This window comes from Meleagris gallopavo, chromosome 2, assembly GCF_905368555.1.
Source record: "Meleagris gallopavo chromosome 2, MGAL_WU_HG_1.1, whole genome shotgun sequence".
Taxonomy (NCBI): domain Eukaryota; kingdom Metazoa; phylum Chordata; class Aves; order Galliformes; family Phasianidae; genus Meleagris; species Meleagris gallopavo.
Genome location: NC_139405.1, coordinates 70,667,530 through 70,694,399, shown reverse-complemented (window position 1 = coordinate 70,694,399; position 26,870 = coordinate 70,667,530). Strand labels below are relative to the sequence as shown.

Sequence of the window (26,870 nt, the reverse complement as noted above, 5' to 3'; positions counted from 1 at the left end):
TCACTGCCACTCCATCCCCACAGTGTGCTCAGAGCCACAAGCTCAGTTTGGCTAAGGACTTTAAAATGCTAATTTTTTTCCAAAGTATTATTGTATAATGAAACTAGCCAGCACGGTGCTTTGGGCAATGATCTTAAAATACACACACTCCTCTGACATTCTGAGAATTATTTATATTCATGCTGGTAGCATTAGCCCAGAGTAAAGAGAAAGGAGCACAGACTCCTCCTCACACCCAAGGCTAAGTGCAGTCCTTTCTCCTGAGCTTGACCTGGAAATACTCCTGCATTGCCAAGGGGAGAGAGGAACGGTGACAGTAACTGACCCACACCATGATGGCGGCTAAGGCATTTGCCTGAGGAGATGTGGGTTTAACTCACTGGTCATTACAGCTTCACACACTTTCACACTTAGTCACGGTCAGTGCACAGGCCTGCAGAAAGCAGAGACATTCATAAAAAGGACATGAACCAGAAAGGTATTTTAGATCCATTACTTGTAATTTATACACCAATGACATATGGCATAAAGACAAAATATACAGATTTTCATATATACATACAGGAATCAACACAGTACACAATTTAAAGTTATGTTACAATTAAGTGTACAATTTTAAATATGGCTTTGTAAACTAGTAGTAATAACAGTGCTAAAATAATGTGTGTCTTGTGAACTCATCAACAAACAACACAATGCAGCTACAGCATTAAAGTCCTCATTTAGCAATGTGTTACCCCACTTTGTTAGGAAAACCTTGTACACTGTACAGAGCTGGATACATCCCTCACCCATACGCACCCATCTATGCTCTGTTCTTGGCTGATTTTACACCCTGAAGGTTAAAACTTTGGGGCCCGCATTCTTCAAGTATTCTAAAAAATAAAAACCTGTACAATCAAGAGAAGACCACTCTTAAGAACAAATTAAAAAGCAAGGGAAGAGCATACACCGTGCCCAGTGACAATATCATCACAAGAGAAGCTTAAAAAGATTTTTTTTTTTTTTTTTTTTTTTTAAGAGTTTAAAAAACAAACAACCAGTGTCACATCTTGTTTGCCTTCCACTAGTGAACAGCCCTGGTAAGGTAAATTTCTACATGAGGGCTTCCAAGTGACTCAGACAAAGGACTGAGAAATGATAAATTCTGGGTCACTTGGATGCCCAGTTGGAAACCTCTGGCCTTTCTGAAGCTAATGGCATTTGGGCCAGTGACTTCAAAGGGGCAGGATCTTGCTGTTCTGCAGAAGCTGAATGCCTTTTGGAAGCAGATGCTCTATTTCTGCTTAAGTTTGTTGAGCTGGATGTGGAAATCGTTAAGATGAAATGCTAGGGTCCTTTTTATGTATGAGTCACACTCAATGTCCATAACTATCTCTGGCCTCAAAATCTGCCAGCTGGGCAAACAGGATACAGTACTCACAGCTCAGCACCGCAGTGACTCACTGAACATTTTCATTGATTAAGATTCCCATACTGCACACAGACATCCCGTTTCTTTCCAAACACCTCAGAGACCTGTGAAAATCTCTGCTGAGAAGTTCTTCATGTTAGCGCGTAAGGAAAGGCGTGCAAGAAAAGCTCTTCACAATGGCCATCAGAGAGCACTGCCCAAAATTGCTGAGACAGAGCTGATCCGTGCTGCAATGCTTTTCTCACCTAAGGCGAAGCTGTAAAGATTGAGATCACTAGCTTGAAACTCCACGCACCCATTTCATCGTCACACAGGAGGCCCACGCAGTATGGGGTGATGGAGAAGGTCTCCCCTTGACAGGACACCCCAGTGGGTCACGATGGCCCACACACCCCACTGGGCACTATCAGAAGGAAGCCACAGCCACTGCAGTGCCATGTAAAGGAGCCAGACCAAAAGGGATTCTTGTCCTTTCTCACAAGGATACAGAACACAGCATGGGTACAGGACAACAGCACAGCAGCAGCCCCACTTGAGCAGCAGCATTAAGGAAGCCCCTCCACTACGTCCTCAGTGGTAACAAGCAGCTGAAGCACGGCGCAGCGCACAGATACGGAGGCACTAATATGCTGCTGAGAATCACTGTGGTCATTCAAGGGTACTTCCAATCCTCCTTGTCCACAGATCAGACAATGCAGCTTGGATGTTCCTCCAGATCACAGCCACTGACAGGTATGGGCACGACTCACCCCTACACTACATATATCCATTTTCATATACCAGCTACATGGCTGTTCAACATAACTCTGTGTTTAAAGACCATAATTTGCTTTATTTTATTATAGGCCTGATTTATAATTTTGCAGTTTTTGGTGATGGAGGGTTTAGACTAAGTAGCTACTTGTCAGGAAACAGATTCAAATTCTTCAAACATCTAAGGACAAGACCCACTTGATTTCATCCCCTGCCACAGAAATTTTGCTTGGTGAGCTGCCCTGCATAAATCTGCACATAACACACTTTTCCAGAAGGCAGTATTTTGTACGGCTCAGTATCTGACAGATACAACCCTTTCAATGAAAACAGTATGAAGCTGTCATGATTACTTGAGCAGACATCACTGACAAAAGGAAATTTGTGCCTGAACTATTGCTGCAGAAATATTTCAGGCAATATTTTTTCAAAGAGAATACAGATCTGGAGGGACATTGCCAAGGTTTTAAAGATCAAAATGTGTGACTTGCAGTGTTGTAATTAGATGGGAACAGTCCTCCAGATCTGAAACATCAGGTTTGGTTTGGTTCTTAAATCAAGCACCACATTTGTACAATTTCTGTAGGACCTATACAGCCCAGCATCTATTTCCCCACTTAGTAACAGTGAGCTCTGCTGACAGAGCCAGCAATGCTGACACTGACACACAAATCCATCCTGACATGAAGAGTGTTACGCAATTCACAGTTCAAAAAAGAATATATTTTTAATTAAAAACCCACAAACCAGGTTGCTTTAAATTTAACTACAGTGGGAACACGGAGTATTTTTTTAATTCCCATTCGCTAAATGAGGGTGAGAAGACCAATTATCATTCTCTCACAGAAGCATTGTGGAAATAAATACAATACTCAGTATTTGGCAGTGTTCAAAATAAAAAAATGGTGCAACCACACAACCACACTGTCCCATAGTGAAGACAAAGAGCCGCTCCCTACTCATGAACGAGGCCCCTCACACACACTGCCTGCTCCCAAGCCCACCCTGCTGCTTCCCCAGGTCAGCCCGCAGTCATGGCTGGGACCCCACCACCAGCTCTGCTCTCCAGCACCTCCCATGCACTTGGCTCTCATGACACAGGTTGAACCCTTTCTAATGCTGCCCTACAAGAAGTCCCCAGTCGCTAAGAAACCTTGCAGGGTCTGCATCATCTCAGGCACAACATCGTGGTCACTTTCACCCTTCAGCTTCAAAAGGCCCTCATACCTCACACAGCAGGCAATCGGTGCTCCTGGGCCTGGGTCCCAGGTTTCAGCACTGCGGTGACACCTGATTTCCTGGCCCCTGCAGCACCACGGTCAGGGCCTGGGGGTGCTTCCAGCAGGCTTCTACTGAGGTTTTGATCAGGGGAGAGCGAGGGAGAAAAAATGCAGAGGAAATAAAATGAAGAACCCAAGGGAAATAAAGAGCCGTGGAGCTGCATCAGGGGACAGTCAGGGTGGGCATTAGGGAAAGGCTCCTCACCACAGAGCAGTGGGCATGGAACAGGCTGCCCAGGGCAGTAGGTACGACCCCAGGCTGCTGGAGTTCAGGAAGCATTTGGAAAATGCACTCAGCCACAGGGTTTGAATTCTGGGTGGTGTTGCGTGGAGCCAGGAGTTGGACTTGGTGATCCCCGTGGGTCCCTTCCAATCATGTGATTCTAAGATGCTTTCAGACAGTTTGTAGGGTTTGCACAACCCCTCAAGCATGGAGATTAAAAAAAAAGAAATGAGCAAGGGGAGAAAACCTTTTCAAGACTAAGGAAACATTGCCCTTTTAGCAAAATGTTGAAAACTTTCATTTTTGTTGAAGACAACTCTTGTCCACTCTTCCTCCAAGCAAACTAAGACAATTTAACACTTTTTCCACAGATGTTAATAAAGCAATTTCTTTCTCTAAACATTTTTCCCCTATAAATATTTTGCCAAGGCCAGCTTCCAAAAGAGAAAGGCTTGGATTAAATCCTTAACACAGGTCTAACAGTCAATATTTGTTTCTGGAAAGGATAAATTAACTCAAGGATTTACTACCAGACCTTGACAAAAACTATACACACTAATTCCTAAATAAATATTGTTTTCTAATTTCACCTCTAGTTTGAAACACAGCCAAACATGGAACACCTAGAATAGCTGTCATAAGGAGAAAGCTACTTATTGAGTAACTTCTCTAAAATAACCTGAGTAGTTCCTAAGAAATGGAAGGCATGTGACATGCTACAAAATACATTCACCCAACTGATTACATCACTGAAAAAAATATCAGCTGACAACAAAACGTTCCTTCCCCCTCCACAGCCCCTTCAGATCCACTCCGTGTTTCACTTTTCTGCAACAAAGCCCATCACCACACTTACCAAAGCGAAGTCAAGTCTCTGCTGAGGATGAATCCTCAGATTATTTCTCACCATACTGCTTCTTTTGGCACCAAAACATACATATACATATATTCACTCACATATTTTTATACATGCACACACATATTTCTAATAGCATATATATGTGTGTGTATATATATAAATGCATACACATGCCCTATGATGTACAACACCAGATGCATCACAGAAGCAATTCTAGGAACAAAGCACTGGGCACTGATCAAGAAAACTTTCAGATGTTAGAAGACCACAACATGACACCAGTTTTGTACCGTGGTAGTGATGCCAATTTCTGTGCCCACTGTCACATATCGCCATGTGATATCCAAATGCAGCTGCTTACATATGAAAGGGTAAAATTACATCACTGGCTTCTGATCATTTTGCCTTTTGGGATGCCCCAAGCATCGCTGCCACCGACAGACCGGTCAGCCCAGGAAAATTATAAATATGACTCTGTCCAATGAACTCAGGCTGGTCTTTTAATAACCATGACTCACTGCTGGGATTCATCTGGTGCCAGCAGGGGCTCCATACCTGAAAACACACTCTCCTAATGCTGAAAAGAATCACAGAATCACAGAATTGTAGGGGTTGGAAGGGACCTCTAGAGATCATCAAGATCAACCCCCCTGCCAAAGCAGGTTCCCTACACCAGGTCGCACAGGTAGGCATCCAGGCGAGACTTGAAATCTCCAGAGAAGGAGACTCCACAACCTCCCTGGGCAGCCTGTTCCAGTGCTCCATCACCCTCACCGTGAAGAAGTTCTTACGCACATTCGTGCGAAACTTCCTGTGCTGCAGCTGATGTCCGTTTCCCCTCGTCCTGTCTCCACGTACCACTGAAAAGAGACTGGCCTCACCACTATGGCCGCCACACCTCAGATATTTATAAACCTGGATCAGGTCCCCTCTCAGTCATCTTTTCTCAAGGCTAAACAGACCCAGTTCACTTAGCCTTTCTTCATAGGGCAGATGCTCCAGGCCCTTCACCATCTTTGTGGCCCTCCACTGGACTCTTTCCAAGAGATCCCTGTCTTTTTTGTACTGGGGAGCCCAGAACTGGACACAGTACTCCAGATGAGGCCTTACCAGGGCAGAGTAGAGGGGGAGGATCACCTCCCTCGACCTGCTGGACACGCTCTTCTTAATGCACCCCAGAATGCCATTTTTGGCCTCTTGGCCACGAGGGCACACTGCTGGCTCATGGCCAACCTGTCGTCCACCAGGACGCCCAGGTCCCTCTCTGCAGAGCTCCTCTTCAGCAGCTCATCCCCCAGCCTGTATTGGTGCATGCAATTATTCCTCCCTAGGTGTAAGACTCTACACTTGCTTTTGTTGAACCTCATCCGGTTTCTTACTGTCCAGCTCTCCAGCCTGTCCAGGTCTCACTAAATGGCAGCACAGCCTTCAGGCGTGTCAGCCAATCCTCCCAACTTCGTATCATCAGCAAACTTGCTGAGGGTGGCCACTATCCCCTCATCAAGGTCACTGATGAAGATGTTGAACAAGACCGGACCCAGCACAGACCCCTGGGGGACACCACTGGTTACAGGTCTCCAGCCAGACTCTGCACCACCAACGACGACTCTCTGCGCTCTGCCAGTCAGCCAGTTCTCAACCCACCTCACTGTCCACTCGTCTATCCCACACTTCCTCAGCTTTGTTATAAGGATGTCGTGGGAGACAGTATCAAACGCCTTTCTAAAATCAAGGTAGATTACATCTACCGCTCTTCCCCCATCCACCCAGCATGTGACGGCATCATAGAAGGCCACCAGGTTGGTCGAGCACGACCTCCCCTTGGTGAACCCATGCTGACTACTCCTGATAACCTCCTTTTCTCCCAGTTGTCTGGTGATGGTATGCAGCACAAGCTGTTCCATCATCTTTCCAGGGACAGAGTTGAGGCTGACAGGCCTATAATTACCCAGATCTTCCTTCTTGCCCTTTTTGAAGACCGGAGTGACATTGGCTATCCTCCAGTCTTCAGGGACCTCCCCTGTTACCCAAGACCTCTCAAAAATGATGGAGAGCGGTTCGGCAATGACCTCCGCCAGCTCCCTCAGCACACGTGGATGCACCCCATCAAGTCCCATGGACTTGTGGACCTTAGTACTGCCTAGGTGCTCATGCACGTCCTCTTTCCTGACTAAAGGGAAGTCTCCCATTCCCCAGACCCTCTCACTAACCTCCAGGGTGTGGGATTCCTGCTGGAGAGCCTTTTCACTGAAGACGGAAGTAAAGAAGGCATTCAGTATCTCTGCCTTCTCAGCATCCCCCGTTATCAGAACCCCCCCCCTCACTTAGTAAGGGGCCCACATTCTCTCTAGTTTTCCTTTTGCTGTTAACATACTTGAAGAAGCCTTTTTTATTATCCTTTATCACTTTAGCCAGATTCAATTCCAGGTGGGCTTTAGCTTTCCTCACTGCATCCCTGCAGGCCCTGACTACATTCCTATATTCTTCCCAAGTGGTCAGACCCTTTTTCCACATTTCATGCACCTTCTTCTTTCCTTTGAGCTGGCGCATGAGCTCCTTGCTCATCCACAAAGGTCTCCTGCTAACTTTTCCCGATTTCTTGCTCACAGGGATGCACCGATTCTGAGCTTGGAAGAAGAGCTGTTTAAATGCTGACTAGCTTTCGGAGGCCCCCTTACCTTCTAACACCCAAGCCCACAGGATAGCTCCAAGTAGGATGGATAAACATGATGAAAATAAAAAATGGATAAAAAAGATGGATAAACAAATGAGAATGTCTCTACCAGAATTCCCAAATCATAAGTATTTTTTAAGAGGAGCTTCTTGATGTAAATGCATTTTATCCAGAATACCAATACGTAAATGTTTGCATCTGCCCTGACTTACCTGCAAAGTTTCACAGGCATGTCAGACCATTGCCCCTTGTGCTTTCAAGACTCATGTCCTTGTGACCTGTTCCTGTGCTTAGTTTCCTAAGAAGGGTCCCAGGTAACTGGGTCATACTTTTCCCCTCCTCAGTTTTGGTTCACTTTCCTTTTGCAAACATGACAATAGAGATTTGCCCATGATTATAGAGGCTGGAGCACAGCTTCAAGCAAGCGTGTTGGGAATTTAGGAAACAGATGCAAGTTTGTGCTCACCTCAGACCAAACTGCCTGCTCTCACTGCAGTAGCTCTCAGACATGGAAGAGACACGGAATTCGCTGCAGCTTTGTCCCCTCTGCTTGCAGAGCCATGGCTAGCTGGGCGTTCCCCACAACAAGCCTTTTCCAGTCGAAGACACTCTATAGTGCAGGAAAGGGACATGTTCTTTGAAAGCTGGAGTTAGTTCAAGCTCCAGACTACTAGGACCATCAGCAACTAACATCATAAAGTAGTTGTGTCCTGCCTATTCTCACAATCAACATATGACAAAATTTCTGCTGAGAGGTCGTGATTTGTGGAAATGTAACTCAGTGAGTAAGTCCTGATTAAACTAATTTCAACAGGGTATCACCAACTTACGCAGACAAAGCTTGATTTTATACACTTCTACAAAGACCAGGGTCATCTCAAATTTCCACATGCTTTCTCTCTAATTAAAATCAACCACTCACTACCAAGCAATACAGGTGTAGATGCTTAACTTCAAACAGGGGGGCCAACCCAGTGGATCCATTCTTATCTTCACACCAACACCAGAGCACATCAGCACCTGTGCAGCTATTCTTGCTTTGGTTCTCCAGATTCAAAAGTATGCCACCAGAGAGGCCTTATGATCAACCCCAGTCACTATTTCAACTCCTAGAAATCCTCACAGAATACGCGGTGACACCACTGTCTTCTCACAGCTTGCTCCCACACACTGCCTTTAGGAACTGTGCATTAAAAGCCAGCAAATGCCCACCATCCCAACCAGCTCTAAAGCACATGATTGCAGGATAACACCTTATATTTACACAGCACCTCACACCTAAAAACACTTCAAGTTCCTTTGCAAACTTTAAAGGTTTGATGTGTCTTTGCAAAAATAACACAAAGCACCCGGTGCCAGGCTTTCAGTAATGAATCCCATTTCTCTACATCAGTAGCAGCCAGTGGCAGGAAGAACAAACATCTAATAATTCAAAAACACAGAAGAAATTTAAAGGCCTGAAGCCAGGCTTCGGCCAACACACTTTCCAGATTAGCGTGGTATTCTTCTTTTGAATAAAAATATTCTAGAACAGTGATTTCAACCTTTTGCAAAGAACAAGAAATGCTAAAATGTTCCTTTTTGTAGGAACACATTTTCCTCCTGCCTTCCTTGTCTGTCTCTGAAAGAATCAAGAGCAGTTCAATCCCGCAGACACTCCGTGATCACCCAGACTGCAGGTAGCTATCAAAACTTTCCTGAAACTGCACCAAATCAGCATCAATAATTTTCTTCCACATGAGAAAGGTGTGCCAGTCTTCCATTTTTGTCCTTGACCCATTCCTGTAAAGATATCAACAGAAACCAGCTTACAAATGCTGCACCTCCTGGAGGTTTCTCCCACTCAACTGTTTTTCAATGGAAGCAAGAACGTAGACTGAAAGTTTCTGTTGTCATCTGGACCTCTAGTCTGCCCATAGTGTGTTTTAAATAACTGTTTACCTTGGTTCCACCTGAACAATTACACAAAATGAAATAAGGTTGAGATAGTCCAGGTAGCATGTAACAGCCAAGTCAAGCACAATGGTCTCTTGGAGGTGGTACCAACCTTCTCCCAACCTGGAGCAGAAAATAAATCCAACTGATCCCAAGAAACAGCTTGTCTGCAAAACAAGAGATGCTTGTACGCATCATTTGCACTGTTCGTGATCTCTGTAGTCATCCATGTCCACATCTGAATCAAAAAGGGAGTGTCCAGTGTAATCTGTGTCAGGAGTATGAGAAATACTGTTCCCTTCCTCATCAAATGTTTCTGTCCTTGAATAAAAACTGAAGTCCTGCAAGGGGGAGTGAGTCTTGCTTGTGTCGCTGCTTTCCTCAGATTCATACAGAGTGTTATCGTCATCGTGGTGCCATTCTGGCCAGAATTTCCTCCTTATTCTTTCGCAATACATAGCAAGGTTAATGAGTTCACCTGAAACACAGCGCAACACATTCCAGTAAGTATATTCAGTCAATAAAAATTTAACCTATCAGCTGATTTGGCATTGTTTGGAAACAATTTATCCAGGTTCCTTCCAAAGAAGCATCAGAGCCTTGTCTCAAAACTGCAAGATCCAGTCAACTTACAATTTCCACATAGCTTAATACAGATACTACTAACCTACATACAATAAGAAAGGCTACACTGAAAGGAACATATATGCATGTAGTGAAATAACCATGCCAAATTCAACCTCAACAGAAATAAAGCAAGACAAGATACTAATACTGTAAGTTGTTCTAGCAAAACTCTTGCTTATTTGCTGTAGTTTATAAAGACAGGACTGAACTCAAGTCTACGTGCACAGCTCACTCATTTATTAAAATACTGTGAATTTGGATGTTTTGTATCTGCACCACCAGATGGCAGCATTGCCTGCAAGTTAAATTTATGGCTTTGTTTTTCTTCTGATTCATCTCTAGCATTTGTAGCCCGCACGGGTGTGTTAGGCCATGTGTAGATACATACACGTGTGCTTAGAGAGAAGAAAATACTAAAAAACTTCCAAACAGCAAAGAAATAACAGCATATTAAGTGGAAAATGAACGTGAACATGAAACCTGCACTCACAGCATATCACAGCGTGAGTAGCTGGATAGGTATGGAGCATCATCCATACTGCTCAGGTACCTGCATCTATTACCTTCTGTTCATTTTTGTCAGACACAAAGTATTTCAACAATCAGCATACTTTTTCTTGAAACCAATCGACCCTTTGAATTTTATCTGTGACTCTTCAGACATCAAAGGTTTTACTGTACAGACTATTTATGACCCTCAAGACACAAACCCTCGATGACAGGGATTTTTTCCTCAAATAAAAGCTTTAATAACAAGAAAATCCAAACTACTGCCTCAGTAGCTATCTCTTATGCAGAGTAGGTCTATGGATCAGATTCATTGCTTTTACAGCTATTTCACATCCTTTTCTTCCTCAGTTCTTTCCATTTTTCACACTATGTTTATTCTACAAAGTGATGCCATGATCTTCCACCAGGCTTTCATGTCCCAATACCTCTCCACGAGAAGTAACAAAATTTGGAGATGAGAGGAAGGAGATATGGTACATTGGTTTCTAATTCATCTTACTCCAAAGCCAGACTGGATTCTTCTCCTTGCCCAGTGTCCTTTATAACAGCAAAAGCTTAAATTTCAGTGGGACAACAGTATTTGCAGTTCAACTGTCAATGAAACTATTTAGCTCAGCAGAATTTGGCTCACAGCTTCTAATACTTTACTCAGCATTCATCCCTTATAAGCACTCAGCCTTTCCTATGTCAAGCAGGGAAAAGATCAAACACAGGAATGGAAACAACTACCATTCAAACCATTAAAGCGAAAACAAACAAGAACTTCACCAAAAAAAAGAAAAAAATCATAGAATAGAAATGCTATATATCAAACATGAGAGCAGCTCCTGCAATCCTATGAAAATCCTACAACATGTTCCACACTTAAATACAGCAAATGCCACCAAAAGTTTGTTCTTTTGTCATAGATCACTTTAAACTTTTGATTACCTTTGATTAGTCTCTCTGGTCTAGTCCCTGGTAGCGTCCACATTGCCTGTGCCAGATGACCAAAAACTGTGGCATCAACAGTGGAAAGGTTTGGTCCCATAATGTACTTTTTGTCACCTGTAAATAAAACAGCAAGGTATTTTAATGGGGACATGTCCTCCTCCCCTCTACAAGATAAAGTCAGAGAAGAATATCATCTTTAAAGACATCATTCACAAGAAAACATCCAGTACTGCACGCTTCCCCAGCATAGGCATTAGACCTGGAGCAAAGAGAGAAAGCAGAGCAAGTGAATCATGTGGCATTTCAGAGGTCAGCTTAGATGGCTGCGTTGTCCCTGCCTTTGCCCAAAGTGCTATAAACCCTGTGAAATGTTGTATGTAATTGAATTCTCCAAATCCAGTTACCCCATCTCCCCAGGACATTCTTCCCCTGTTATGCCAGAAGCTGCCTGTAATTCAGCAGGTTATTAAATGTTAGGGTTATTAAATGAGTTTAGAAAAACTGTCCAGCAGTAAAATGCAGCAAATTCTAAAATACAACACAACAAAGGCTGTTATCCATCTGCACTGTGATGTAGCAATGCAATACACAGAAATAACTTCCCACAGCATGTCAAAAGTGATATAGAAATGGAGTTAACTCTCCCCAGCTCTTTCAGAACTGCACCAATCTATTCTCTGACGACTACGTACTGGGTAAATGTTGTGTACTTCCTGTATTTATGTGTTGTTCTGCAGTCATTGATCTCAAACACAGCTCAAAAACAGGTCCCCAAACCACAGTAATATGCTGTGTAAAATCCCATTTCACCTGACAACACTATAAATTTAGGACTGCTCAGCTGGGTCTCAATCCATTACAATGTTACTCTGCAAAGCAACTCCACTAGAACAACAGCAGGTTGCAAATCAACCCTGTGAATGAGGAGAGCTTCCAGTCAGCTGGAAGTCATAGAATCACAGAATGGTTTGATTTAGAAGGGACCTTTCTAGTTCCAACCCCCCTGTGATAAGCAGGGACGCCTCCCTCTAGACCAGGTTGCCCCATGCAGTGTCTCTAACTCACCTCCTGTCCCCAGCTCGGAATATGACCCAAGGCCAAGGGTATGTAGACCCAGCCATGAACAGCTGGAGAAAGTCTTGACAAGCTGGTGTTAATGGCAAGTCAGGGCAATTACCAAAGAGCAGGGAAACTCACCAATAATCACAGTGGCAAACATAGTAACATAGTGACTAATACAACATTCATTTCAGAAGGGAAGATAAAAATGAAATATACAATACTCAGTTAGTAACATAGTAAAGTAACCATAACACAGCAGGTGCCCATCAAGGCTTTTTAAAACACATGAGGCACAACCTTCTCATCAACAATCAATAAAACCCCAGCTGGTAAGGTGCACCACACAGTAAAAAAAGCAGATGTCGCCCAGTTTGTCAGCTCTGTGACTGCCCTTCACATTTTTTGCCACCACAAGCAACACATACTGTGAAAACACATATGGAGATGTAGGAGCAGGGAGGAGATCCAGAGAACGGAAGAATTATTTCCAACCAATGAAAAATGAATCTTAAAGAGAAGTCTGAGGATTTCCAGCCATTTCTCCAAGCAAAAACAAGTGAAATAAATGGTTTGATCACAGCATTTATCTTCACAGGAGATGGCACAGGCAGCTCAGGGAGGTCAGGAAGGACTAGTAGGAACATCTGCCTGAAGGCTGAGAGCATGCATCCTCCAATTGGAAACTGGACAAATTTTGAACAGATTTTGATGGTGATGAACATCTGCCACCCAGTAACTAATGAAAGTAGCTGTAACTTCACCTTCTGAAATCTTCTGACCTCTTGGCCTCCAAAAACAGTGCTTCTTCAAAAGAAAATCTACAATTTTTCTTAAACAACCTTAAACAACCTTACACAACAAAATGCATCATGAGAAAGAGCCGACAGAGAAAGAAGTGCCAACAAATCTCCCCCTCACCCACTGTCCATGACCGTAACTCCTTTTTCACTTTGCTCCCAACCCAGCAGCTCTCCGCATTTCAGAAAACTTGCACAGCTCCCTCTAGGTCCTTTGCAATTTTTTTTCTTTCCCAAACACCCTGAAAGAACAAAAGCATCTCACACCCCTCCATTGCTTAGCAAGCACTCAGTTTTTTGCCTTCTATTGGCTACCTTTTCTCCTCCTGTCCATCCCACAGTTCAAGCACATGATCTGTCCGCTTTCCCGAGCACAAGATGAGTGCAGAAGCCAGGACTGGTCAGGGAGGACCCTCTTGCCCAACCACCACTTAAAGGATCGTAACAGGGAACAACAAACCCACATCAGCACCACCTCTTGGATATCGGACCAAGGGAGGGACAAGCTCAAAGTAAGGGATAACGTGCCCCAGATGAACTCATCAAAATACATATTTTCACACAAAAGCATAGTACAGTTAGCTCTCAGCAGACTGAAGGTGAAAAGCACAGTGCAAATAGTTTTAGTTCATACTTCAGCCTGAGCTACACTACAGAAATGAGGCTTGCACGGTTCTGGCTGAGGGAGGTCAACCTTAAGACAATCTCTGCATTGTCCACCTACAACAGCCAGCAAGCCTAAAACCATCCATTTTGACAACACAGACCCATCTCCTACCAGCAGCTTTAAATGAAGCTTCTAACACCAACCAAACGCAGCAACATCCAGCTGAAAGCAGCATTTGCTAAGGGCTTTCAAAAGGCCGCATTCTGCTCCTCCAGATACAAATACTCAGTGCCCAGAGAAGCAACCCACTTACCCTCCTAGCAAGGCAGTTTGGTAACAAAGAGCGAGGAATGAAACCCATCCCCCCAGGAGCGAAGGTGGCACCGGGGAACAGCAGCAGTGTGAACGGCACCTGACAGCAGTGAGATTATTTGTGCCCGTGAGCAGGCTGACATACGGCCATTTCACACTGAGGCACAAGGAGAAGGTGTGTGGTTTGTGGTACGTTACCCAGGAGACTTGCTAGAGTCCGCATGTCCTTCTCCATCAGTGTGTACATCTCCTCCTCAGAGAAGCGGCCAATTCCGTGACCGTACATCTCCCGCTTCACGATCCCTTTGGTCAGATGGCAGAGAATCCACTTCAGCAAATCACTGAGGGGGCCGTAAACTGAAATCATCTTTTGCGTCTCGTGAAGGTTTTCCACCCACTGGCAATAAGCTAGAGTCCTACAAGGATGCAAACACCAAGTTATAACAGTGCAATGCCCAGAGAGCACACAGCTAGGGAAAACAGAGGAATATGGAGAAAGCAGCCTTTCCCACCAGCCTGTTCTCCTTGCACTCTATTACTGCTTGGCTAAGTTTCAGCAGTACTTTGCACCAACATAAATATTGTAGCAGTGATTCTTCAAAAAGATCTCCGCTCTCTTCATAGGTTAACCATGACATAATCTTTACAAGAAAAAAAGAAAGCTGCAGAGGTGGTACCTATCAGATTAGCTCTCATCTGAATTTTCTTTCCCTTAATGAAGATGTTGATCTTACACAAGATACCTTTCTGAAGGCTTCCACTGTATTTCAGGTTGGATTTCAACTTCATTAAACGGCCAAAGTATTATTTCAAAAGATCTTTTCATTAAAATTTGTGTTACCAGCTACATATTTTTCATTCTTCACTAATACTGTAGGCAAAGGTCATTTGTTGCTGCTGCTATGTTAACTTTTCTGATATGTAGCACCTTCTGATATAAGGCATTCTGAAGAAAGGAGAGACCATACAACTTCTGTCACAGGTTCAAGGGATACTGGAAGAAGAGCTGAAGACATCTTTAAGTAGGTGTGACAAATGCAAGAAGCCAAGGGTCTAAGAAACATTGGGAATTTATAGCTATGCTCCATTACGTATTTTCAAACTGAAAAATGTAGAAGTAGGCTTACTCACTGTGAACTGTATGAAAAAAATGTTCATGAGGACTTGAGCTTCCACCAGGGGAGATGTAGGCTGGACGTTAGGAAATACCACTTTTCCAAAAGAGTGGTCAGGCGCTGGAATGGGCTGCCCAGGGAGGTGGTGGAGTCACTGACTCTGGAGGAGTCCAGAATACGTTTAGACGTTGTGCTGAGGGACATGGGTTAGTGAGAACTACTGGTGATAGGTGGGCAGTTGGACTGGATGATCTTGTAGGTCTTTTCCAACCTTGGTGATTCTATACACTAATGAAGCTTGATAGAAAAGTTGGAATACCAAAAGTTGCAAATGCATGTATGTAAAATACTGAATGGTGCTTAATAATTAAATGCTTCCATTTCCACTATGGCTGGAAATTAGTTTTTTTAATTTGTAACTTGACTTAAGTTCTATCTTTGTCCATATTTCAAATCGCACTCTCTTTATGCCTATATGGATCAACTAATTCAATATAAGAGGGAAAAAAAGAGACCTCCTGCATATTTTTTCACACATATACTTTCTCAAATTCCAGTATACTGTGACCAGAAGCTGAATTTGGAATTACCATCAGTGAGCAACTACTTGAACACCGTGAAAATGTTCTAATCTTTACAGTCCCACACAGTCCTTATTTGAATTACTAATAACACAAGGTAAAAAGAACGTATTTGGCATAACAGCTGAAAAAATGCCACTTAAAACTCAAATGTACTATGTTCTCTCTGAGAGGATAAAAGGTATTTTAATTCCCTTTAAAATTGTCCCCTGCATGACAATTCTGCCTTCTGCTTCATTATATTTTGCAACAGTGAGGCCCGTGCAGGTTTCAGTGCAACTGCATGAAGAATAAAGAACAGAAATGCACCTGCATTGTTTCTGACTTCTTTTATCCTCACCAAGTTTCTCCAAAAGACATCTTGTACTGTATTAGTACGACAGCAGCATCTCACTGATGTTTTGAATGGAGATGTTGCACAATCTAGTTTGAATAGCATTCAAAGTGGATGAACCAACTACAGTTTTTGGGCCGGTTTCTGCAGAGTTTGAAACAGGACTGGATTTAGAAAGGAGCACCAACAGGAAAGGAGAACACAAAGCCAGCAAGCAGAGGGTACTGAAATATCAAAACCACCAACTTTTGAGGAAAAAGTCCCTTGGACAAATACAGCTTTGAAGAAGGAATCTGGGCTGGATGCGAACCATAGGAAATAATTAAAACTATTATCTGTGTGTGCCAGCTATTATTCATACTATTTACTCAAGTAAACTGCAAGAACCTGCTCTTTAATAGCATAGCTATGCATGTCGCTATGAAGACCCTCATCCCCCAGCACGGATCTCATCAGCTTTACCCACTGGCCATTCTGCAGCACTACTGTAATTGCTTTAGCATAACAGGGGTCACCATAGAAGGGTAGCAAGAAACACAAGGCAAGACAAAGCAAGGAAGCAGAAAGGAGACTGCTGGAGCATTTTTGAAAAATCATCCCAGTCACACACGACCAGCAGACCCTCCAGACCCGCCATGACTATTATTCACTCTGACTCCACCAGTGAGCTGGCATCGCACTGAGCCATCAACCATGTCTGGGACAACTTCGATTCCATGAGACAGCACAAATAAGGTTTCCCACAAAACTAATTAGCCTGTGATGTAAAACAAAACTACATTTCTATAACGCTCACTTACTCGTTCTGGGGAAGAGTTGGGTCTGGAAGAGGCTGAGGCCAGATAAGAGTTAACAAACAGGACAAGATTTAGGTAACCCTGCCTCGGCTACACCATCGAGCCCAATCTTGGACGTGTGTCTGTCACTCTGAGTGAGTAAAGTTGTTGCATGTCCCAAATCTCAAATTTATGTGTGCATCAAAGACAGCTAAACAGACAACCACTCATTTTATGCCAAAAATGTTAGGCCTCTGAGCATGCAAAAGCAAAGAAAAAGGTAGGGTCATGTCTAGGCGGACAGCTAAACATCTTTTTAAAACTAGCTTTATAAGCAGTTTGTTAAAATAATTATATTCAAGGATTAATTTAATCTGTGCTTTTCACCAAAACATGCTCCTCTGTGCTTAATTCCAACCATCGTTCCTCTGCTTAGATTACATTAGCAGAGTATTATAAAAATAAAGAAAAGCCAGAAATCATGTTGTCTATATAACATAATTCAGCATAATTATAAATACTAACTATAAAAACTAACTGTCGTTCAGAACGTATGTGATGACATTATTATTCTGTATAATTTTGGGAAATATTAGCACCTCCATTCGTGCCAGAATATATGTGAATTCTTAAGAGTATAAATAAAACCATAATGCATTAAAGAAACGCTACAGGGGTGAAGCAAATCTGAAGTATAAATGTAACAGCAGCTCTGGCCTCAATACATAAATCAGAAGAGATAGAGAAAGTGACTCATCAGGAACAGCTTGCTTGATTATCCCCCAAGTAACTCAAGAGGCAAAAAGAAAAAAAAAAAAAGAAAGAAAAGGAGGGGGAGGGGTGGTGCTCAAAAGGATGCAAACTGGAAGCTATTTTGCTCATCTAAATCTTCTGCAGAGTGGAATTTCTTGATACAGGAAAGGATTCTAATAAATTCCCTTCCACAAATCTTACCTTACTTGCTGTGCAACTTCTCAGAGAGAATGGCTTTTAAGCCACTAGTGGTATTCAAGCGTCATCATCCTCAACAGCAGGAGAGATGTACTCTTATAACTGGCTTGATGTTAAACATGTATTGTTTAATACATGGCAAGTTTGAACATCTGTCAGTCATTTGCATATCATACCATGCTCCTCCTGTCCTTCAAACATGCAATACATTAGTGATGTTTACACTATCTTCTTAAAGACAAAGTAAGAAATGAATGTGTTTATGTGTGTGTGTGTATATTGACAAATCACTTGTGTTTGACAATAAGGGCAACCAGTGTAATGCCTTTAACTGGTTTTCAAGAGCCCCTGGCAATCACTGCAGACAGTGGAGGTGACCCAGCACAAGCTGTGGGGAGATGACAGAGGCCTGCACACAACCAGGACCTCAGGCCTAGTCCCTGAAGCACAGAAGCAGCCTGCTCTCCCCTTTCTTCCCTACTGACTCAACCTCACCCCCACCTAAGCTAAAAGGTTTTTTTCTTTTGCCAATTTAAACATAGCAAAAGCCTGACAATTAAAGCTTCCTCCAGGGACAGAAGCTCCAGCAGCAGTCTTATGCATCTCAGAGACAAGCTCTAATCCCAGCTCTAAAATAGGCATGTTCAATCACTCACTGGCTTTCTGCCGGACACCGCAGCCTAGGGCTGGGGTTCACAACAGTCCCACATTGCTCTCAGCTCCAGCCAGAGCAGCAGTTTCCACCTTTAAGGGTTACTAAGCAATCAGAACTGCAGCCAAAGATAAGCAATCAGTTCAGCAGAGGCTAAACATTTCAGGAGAATGCTGAGCACCCACCCAGATTAGCTCCATCCACAGAGCTAATCCACAGGACGTTCTTTGCTTGTTCATTCAATTGATGTAATACAGCATTACCTATTTATGATGAAATTACTTTGCATGCTGCTGGCAATGAAGCTGTATTAATCACATTTTATATCACTGCTTTGGAGGCTTGATTTTATAAATTTTTTGCAGAAAGGCCATGACTGTGACAAGTTTCCCCCCAGGGGAACTGAGGACATCACAAACAGACCCTCTGCTCCTGGTGGGAAATGGGAAGGCTCAGCACCAGTGCAAGCCCTGCACAGCTATTGCCTGATTTTATCATGGTTAACTACAGGATGGTCAGAGCTGCTATTCAGGAGTTACATCAGCGTGAAGCCTCATAGCTCTGGCTCAGGCCTAGTACAGAGAACCAGCACAGCGTGGTCTCACCAGCACGGCAGCCCTCTCACATACACCCTCACAGCGAGGACATACAACAAAACTTAAAGCTAGGTCTTTCAATTCTGCAGTAAAAATAATATTCGCCCTTGGGAAACTCACCTGCATGACTAAAGAGAAAAGGAAAGAGGAATACACAATGAGGCAAGTGCCTATTTTTTTCCTACTTCTTGCTTTGTCCATCTACTTCAGTGCCCCAGCTCAACACCTGAATCTGCAGTACCTGTGTCCCATGCTCTCCTATTTCATGCCCAACAGCGCTGAATGACCTCAGTGGGAACATGGATGGACAGCCAATGGCTTCACCAAGGAAAGAGCAATCTATAATTCAGAAACACAAGAGCTGTGCAAGTTTGTCATCAGTAATGTTACATTAAAAGCGGTTAAGCCTGTGGACCATGAAACAATCAATACACTTAGGTAAGGAGATGGAGCATTAAGGGATCTAAAGGCCACGTCTTCCCTCTGGCAGCTACAACTATGGGAGAAAAAAGGAACAACAAAAGGAAGAAATCACACTTGCAGACTACTGTAGTTTGAGAGCTGCAGTCAGATTTCTGAGAAGATACAGCAGATAGGTCTCACTAGTGAAAGTCACTTTCGGGAAGCTAAGGATTACAGTCTTAAATCATAGCATTTAAACTCCTGAATGCTGCAACTGTTACCAGGAAATGCTACAGGTGATTCAAAATACTATGCGTGCACGTGTTGCTACTGATTTTCAATAAGAAGATGAACGGAAGAAAGGTAAATGCGTTCTAGCTATATCACACAGCTCTTCTAGAGGAAAAAAAAAGTTATGTCTGAATGCAAGGCTCAGTACAGCAAGAACTTTAAATGCATGCAAGAAAGCAAACTGTTGGGAAAAAGCCTTATGCCTGCCAAGGTATCCAATGCCATACCCAAAATGCCATGTCCACCTGCTACTTCTATGGATCAGGAAAGGACACTTGGAAAATAAGGACTGAAAAGTTGGGGTGGGGGAACAGGAAGCATAAAAAATAAAAATCATAGACGCTATATTCAAAGGTATCCGTAAAATGCATGAAGTCTCAGCAAAGCTATATTTAGGGTTTCCATTCACAACCATTTTTGATCTTCTTGGGATACCACAACTAGTACAGACCTTATCAGCTGGCACCGATGCCAACAATACTTACTAACAGGAGTAATGAGGCAGTAATCCATACTGTAATCACACATACAGATAATTAAAACCAGTAACTGTAAGGATATCCATAATATTTCAGACTCACTCCATACGCTGGATTTTGTTTGTCTCCCCCCTTACAGCTCCAATCTTTTCAGCCACGTTGGGTTTTGCTCCTCATTAACGAGGCTGCTTCTGCATGGAGGTCATAGGAAGAGGACAGACAGACAGCCCACTGCTGTTCCTTTCTGCAACACCAACTCCTTACCTTGCCCCCACATCACTGCAGCTCTCAGAGGAGTCATTCCTGACTCATTCCAGCACAAGCAGAAAGAAGCAGCAATTTTCCACAGTGAAAAGGCTGTGAAATTAATAGTTGGGTATCCAAGACAAAATAAGTATTCACTTCTAGACAAACAGTACAGGTCTGACAGCAGAACACAGCCAGCCTTTTCATGCAAGCTTACCAATAGAAATGCTCCTCCACCATCTTTGTCACTGCTCTGGAAACAGCTCTTTCTCGTGGACCAAGATTTTTATTTAAATTCACTCCAAGTTTCTCTTCCAAAAAGTCAATAATGAACTCAGTGCCAGACACTTTTTTGTGATTGTATTCAATCCAAGGCATTTTTCCTTGAGGGGAAAGTTTTCCATCAAAATAGTTCTAAGAAAAAAAAGCAAGTAAACAAACAAACATACAGACAAAAAAAAAAAAAAGGCCCTTCAGATTCCATTTCAATAAGAATAAAGCTTTTTAATATAACTTTCCTTGTTTTTAAAAGCAATATTATTTCTTAATTAACACTCCAGGATATTCAATCGGAATATCCTCCAGCTATTCAATCGGAGCAACAGCTCTGTGCAATATGAAAAACCCCAAATAATTATTTCCAGGTCCTGCAATGCATTGCACATTTTTATATTAGATGCCATGTGATTTAATATTATTTAAGGACCTGGGTTATTTAAGAGGATGGGGACACTCAGATCTCCCGGAAGATTGGGTCCATCATTATAAACAAGTTTTTAATCACAGGAATCATGCCTTAATTTGGCTCTCACACAGAGCAGCACTTTTCGTGTTACAAGTACGTTATAAATGCTTATTCACAGAATCACAGAACGGCTTAGGCTGGAAGTGATCCTAAAGATCATTGAGTTCCAAGTCCCCTGCCATTGGTAGGGCTGCTACCCACTAGATCAGGCTGTCCAGGGCCCCATCCAACCTGGCCTCGAATGCCTTCAGGGACAGGGCATCCAAATTCACTGCCTGTATCAGATAGCTGTACTGTTTCTGAAGGTAAAACACAATCATGAGCCCACAGCTTAAAGACATATCATTCCCTCACCAGGCAGGAGGGAAATCTCTCTTTACATGCACTTCAGCAATTTTGTAACTTAGAAATCTCTCATATCTTCAGACACACTTCCAATTGGATCTATGAGGGCACAGCCCTGCTGCCCAGCACAGCACTAGCCAGCTGCTGAACATGGGCACATCTCCTCCATGTAACACTTGTACAGCAGTAATAACATATTTTTTCACTGGGGATGGAGAGGGTCACCACACACCAGTGGCTCAGCTTAGCCTGAATGCACATCCTCCTGGCTATTGCTTAAAACACCAGTGTGCAACCACTACCCATGTGTGGCCACTCCCAGAAGCCCAACCCTTTCAGATCAAAACAGAAGGAATGGGTAACGCTGCTGAGAAAACAAAACCTGCTGGTCTCAGCCTTCTCTGGGATTTCTGCCCAAGCAAGAATCTTACAGCAGGAATATTGGATTATGTAACCTCTGATCTACTGCATCCAAGCCTAGATGAACAAAGCAGCAGAATCCACACCGCCTGCACGTGCAGGTGACTGCTCTGATCAATGGGAGAAACACCAAAACTGCCCCACACCTGAAACCAAATAGAGAGCGTGAAGTCCATAGCACCTTCAGTACGATTTACCTTCCTGTGCACAAATACTGATGTTCTGCAGAAGCTGCTGGACTTGAAGATGTGCTTATTACATATAATTACTGCAGTCTGTATCATTTGCAACCCAGACAAAGCGGATTCTTATTATTCATCCACATACACGCACATAAATACATCATGTAAAATGTTGTGTTAATGCTGCATTAATATCACAATTTTAAAAAATGCAAATGATGGGTGAAGATCTTTTAGGAGAGTCGATTTGGGTAAACCCAGGAGAAAGAAAAAAAAAAACCACTGTTGCAGGATTTTCATGTTTCATTGCATATAGTTTATCAAACAAATCAGGAAATGTCTTTCAATGACCCGAAAAAACCTTTATCTTGGGACAAATTTCAGTTCTACAGTTCCTCTATCTGCTGTTCTCAAGTGGATGTTTTCAGGCTTGAAATCTCAGTATTCTTATGGCTGCTACTAATTGCCATCAAATATTTACCAATTTTCCACTTGAAAACTGGTCCAGCTGCAAAGCAGGAAAGCTATGGTAGCGTCATTAAAAAAAAACGCCCTCATGCCTCACAGTACTTTAACCTGAACTGCAGGCTACAAAGCTCCTGAGAACCTCATTTATAGAGGAAATTATAAACCACATAGCACAGGGCTCTTCTGGGGTAATTTTATAGTACTCTCCAGAAGAAATTAGGCTCTACATTTTCAATTACTGTAGCTTATGCTTTACTTTTCCTCATGTTTCTTCTCATAGAGACTGCCATCTCTGCCATTTTCACAGACCTGGTATGAAAACAGCACGTTGTTGCTGCACAAACACTCATCAGATCATGGAAATAGCCAAATCTTAATAGTCATAAGGAAATCAAGGAACAACCAAAAGGCTTCCACAAACACCCACAATGGGCTCCTTTAATATAAGCTTTATGAAGAAAAGCATTAAACATTTTGAAAATACAGCTCAGCTTCACTCTCCCCTTTCTAAGCAGCCCCTGCCCAGGAAGGTGATGACCCACAGTATGTCTCCAGCTGCATCCCTCAGGCTGTTCTCAGAAAACCATAGAAGGCAGGGGTTGGAAGGGACCTCCAGAGGCCATCTGGTCCAACTCCCAGCTAAATGCTCTGAAGTACCTTGTTCAAGTGCCATTAAATCTTAATATAATAAACATTAAAACGTATGCTTTTAAATGCTTAAGCCCAATGTACTAATTAGACCTTCTTTCACATCCAAAATAAAGGAGCTTAATCACATACAAATATGAATGAGTATCAATCACAAATACAAAATCAAGTTCTCAAATAGTTTTTTTTTTTTCCTCTGCAAAAGACCAGATGCAATCAAAACATTCTTCCTAATACCTGGATGTGCAGCAGAAAAAAGTGACTTGAACCCAACCAAGGTGAGCATGCAACTCAGCCACAGCTCAGACTTAAATAACTGGGGAAAAAGAGACTTCTTCCACCTAAGATTCTCAGTACAACAGTAACAACAAATACGACATCTGCAGTGACTTCAATGCTTTATACAAACAGCAGAAAAACCCATCTCATGTCTCAAAGATTTTGTTTTCTGCACAACCTGCCTGGTGACCACCAGACAGCACGCACCCAACCCAAAGCATCGCAACTGAACAGGCCTGCAGAGCAACCCTGTTTTGCCACATGGAAGGGCAGGCCCCGGTGACACCAGGCAAAGCAGAAGAGAGGCACATCTTCCCAGGAGAGCACCAGGGTGAAACCCTCTGGAAAACAAGAAGCTGCAGCCACTTCACCTCGTTCTCTTCAGCATGGACAAATTTAAAGACCATGTAACACTGTTCTTCAGTTTTACGGTATTATTCAATGAACTGCAGGCTATTGTCCTAGCATTTCCAGACAAGTTAACTTCCAACATTAGTTTTGCTTCACCAATTAAACCTAGAGCTGTTATAGATCAACTACATTCAAGTGGTAACTTTAATGTACCAAAACACCAAATTTCACCAGAGACAAAAGAGCTGTCACCTACCGGGACAGTTGTATGTACACATATACATTTCTCTGCATGAGAAAAATTGGGAGGATGCCTATTTCAAGCAACTACAGTGAGCTGTGGCAATAAAGGAGAACTGTATGGATGTACCTGGTAGGGTAGGTCAGCCATCCTTAGGTACGTTTCCATTTTCAGACAGAAAGGTGACAGACTTGGAACGCCGTTGTTGGGCCTCGAAAACTGATGCAGTATGATAGCATCTTTTGAATCAATCTCCTGTTCTTTCCTGTCAGAAAATGGAACAAATTAAGGAGGGGGAAAAAAAAAAAAGAAGAAAAAAAAAAAGCATCATAAATCAGCATTTCAAACACACAAAGGAAAAATCCCAGCTGAGGCCAAACACGCATCCTCCCTTCACGTATGACCGCAATGTTTTATTCGTCAGACCGAGGGCCGCTACAACGCACAGTCGTTGCTGCGGCAGCCCAGCTGCTCCCACGCTGGGTACCGCGGGAAGCTGCCACGGCCGCCCGTAAAGGGAGCAGCGATGAGGCCCAGGCCCCGCGGCCCCGTCCCGCCGCAGGGCTGCGGACGGCACGCACGCCGCGCCCAACCGGGGTGCAACACCGGGCCTCGCCACCTTCCCTTCCAGGTGAGCGCCGCTCCAGCCGCCCCGAAGCAGTCACCGGCCGTTTCCACCGTGATCGGGCGGGCTTTGTTCCGGCCCGGCACCAGCCGGCTCACCGCCCCTCAGCCCCGCTCCAAGCTGCTCCGCGGCCCGTCCACCGCGCGGCCCTCGGCCCCCGTTCCAGCTCCCCCCCCACCGGGGCAGCCGCCGCCCGCCATCTCCGCAGAGGGCACGACGCCGCCGCCCGACACCCCCGCTCGTCGCTTCCCCGCGGTGCCCGGCCCCGAGGCGGGACGCCGGGTCCCCGGGACGCATCGCGCCCCTGCGCCGGGCGACGCAAAATGGCTGCGGGGCAGAACGGGGCGCCGAGGCACCCCATCCCGCATCCCGCTCACCGGATGGCCAGCAGCTCGTGGAGCAGGTAGGCGGCGGCGGCCAGCAGCGCGCCGCCCGTCAGGTACAGCGTCTTCTTCCACCACGAGTCGGAGCCCAGCGCCGCCATGGTGCCGCCCGCCCCCGCGCCCGCCAGCGGGAAGGCGACCAGCTCGCCCCCATAGAGCGCGGGCGGCGGCTCCTCGGGCCCCGCGCACCAGCCCAGCGATAGGCTGCGGTTGCGGCTCAAGTCCGCCACGCAAGAGCGAGGCGCCGCCAGCCCCACTCCCCACAGCATGCTGCGCCCGGGCCCCGCATCCCCCGCTCCGCTCCGTCCGGCCCGGCTCCGCGCAGCCCTGCCCGGCCGGGCGGCTCCGCCGGCTGCCGGCCCCCTCCCGCCCTCGCGGCGCGACTGCGCGGGGCTGGCGGCGGTGCGCGGAGCGGCCTGAGGGGGGCACCCGCCGTCCTGAGCGCGGGGACGCGTCTGCCCGGCCGAGCCCTGCCCCAAGGCTGTGGTTGGGGGGGGCTCCTCACGGCGCTGTGAGAGGGGATGCGCTGCGGTGCTCCTCACCGAGGAGCGGGGCGTCGTGTGCTAGCCCGTGGCTGAGATGAAGGACAACCTGCCATAACATACCGGTTCCCAACCACAGCACGAAACAGCAGGGCCCTCTTCCAAATGCTTGAGACAGAGTGCTTATTTTGCTCTGTTATTCTGTCACCTGACAAGGTCAGCAGAAGAGAGCAGAACACCTCCAGGAGTAGAAGGGCACAGCAGAAAGGCAGCAGAACAGCTTTAAAGCAAGTACCTCGACCTGTGAGGCAGGTGCACAGGGTGGGAGCACTGTGTGCTCCAGCCTGCCCTCAGCTCCTGGGGCCCAGGGCACAGCACACGGAGCAGTCTGGAAGCCAGATCTCAGATGCTGATCAGAGGTCCCAGCAATCCAGCAAACCCCACTTCACACACAGGTTGCTCCCTCCAAGCCCTGCTGCGCTCCTTCACCTTAGTGAACTGCTGTCACGGCTCCTTCTTCATGGAACTGAGGCTATTCCATGCTATAGGCAGCACACAAACAGCAAAGTACAGGCAGGAAGGGAGACCAGCAGCAGTGTCATGATGAGGTACTGCTAAATGTTACACTAGGGCAGCAAATAAAACAAAGAAAAGTTCTTTGCACCAACACCTGCAAATCTCAGGTTAAGATCTGCTTCAGTGCAGACAGCCCAATAAATCTGGGCTGCTGGTGCTTGGTGGCTGATCTCAGCATTTGCTGCCGCAAGGGTCCTGAGGTACAGATAAGAGTGATCCAATTACAGATGGGATCTGAGCTTCTGGAAGGGCAAGGAGAGGTCTTGGGCATCCGCATGGCAGCTGTCACATTTGCAGAGGCAAATGAGCTCTCTTAAAATCTGTGCTTCGAATCATTTCCAGCACACTGAGTGACAAGCTGCGTGGGAGAGGAGAGCAAGAAGCAGGCATTAAATCCTTCACCTCGGCACTGCCCTGCATGAGGTGAGCAAAGCTGGTGCTTTGAAGGAAGCAATTCATGCTCAGAAAGTCAGTGCTCTGTGCTGAAATTCCAGTTTGTGCCTTTGCTGGCGTTAAGATGGCACACAGATTGGAAGAAGGCCGCCAGATCTGCCTTGCTCTCTCATTTATGGGAAGAAGAATCAAAGTTTGTCCCTCAGCTGGATGTCATCCATCTCATCTCACTTCTTGGGACAAGGAACATCAGAACAAGTAGTGGTACATCCATGTGTCTGTACCTTCAGTATATTATGTCGGGGTCTAAGACCTCATCAGAC

The 26,870-nt window shown here is 44.8% G+C and overlaps 1 protein-coding gene across 2 annotated transcripts; it reads right to left on the bottom strand.

Moving 5' to 3' along the window:
* Nucleotides 1-481: 481 nt before the first annotated feature.
* FAXC (failed axon connections homolog, metaxin like GST domain containing) lies at nt 482-25,489 on the bottom strand. 2 transcript variants are annotated; one of them, XR_014881461.1, is made up of 7 exons: nt 25,091-25,489; nt 24,218-24,353; nt 20,627-20,823; nt 14,185-14,402; nt 11,206-11,322; nt 9,251-9,616; nt 482-8,985 (listed from the first exon to the last, which is right to left on the bottom strand). XR_014881461.1 is itself a non-coding variant. In XM_085217600.1 (6 exons), the coding sequence occupies exons 1-6, from the start codon at nt 25,363-25,365 to the stop codon at nt 9,333-9,335; spliced, it is 1,227 nt and encodes a 408-aa protein (XP_085073726.1). In that variant the 5' UTR covers nt 25,366-25,489; the 3' UTR covers nt 482-9,332. The 2 variants fall into 2 exon arrangements, 1 of the variants encoding a protein (XP_085073726.1); XM_085217600.1 differs by having other exon boundaries at nt 482-9,616.
* Between the last annotated feature and the right edge of the window lie 1,381 nt (nt 25,490-26,870).

What these genes read in the sequence shown, in the direction of transcription:
- FAXC (XM_085217600.1), bottom strand. Translation starts at nt 25,365, where the DNA reads ATGCTGTGGGGAGTGGGGCTGGCGGCGCCTCGCTCTTGCGTGGCGGAC. An exon ending in CACGAGCTGCTGGCCATCCG is followed by an intron (nt 24,354 to 25,090) that starts GTGAGCGGGATG and finishes ATTTTCTGACAG; the next exon opens with GAAAGAACAGGAGATTGATT. An exon ending in TGGCTGACCTACCCTACCAG is followed by an intron (nt 20,824 to 24,217) that starts GTACATCCATAC and finishes TTTTTTTCTTAG; the next exon opens with AACTATTTTGATGGAAAACT.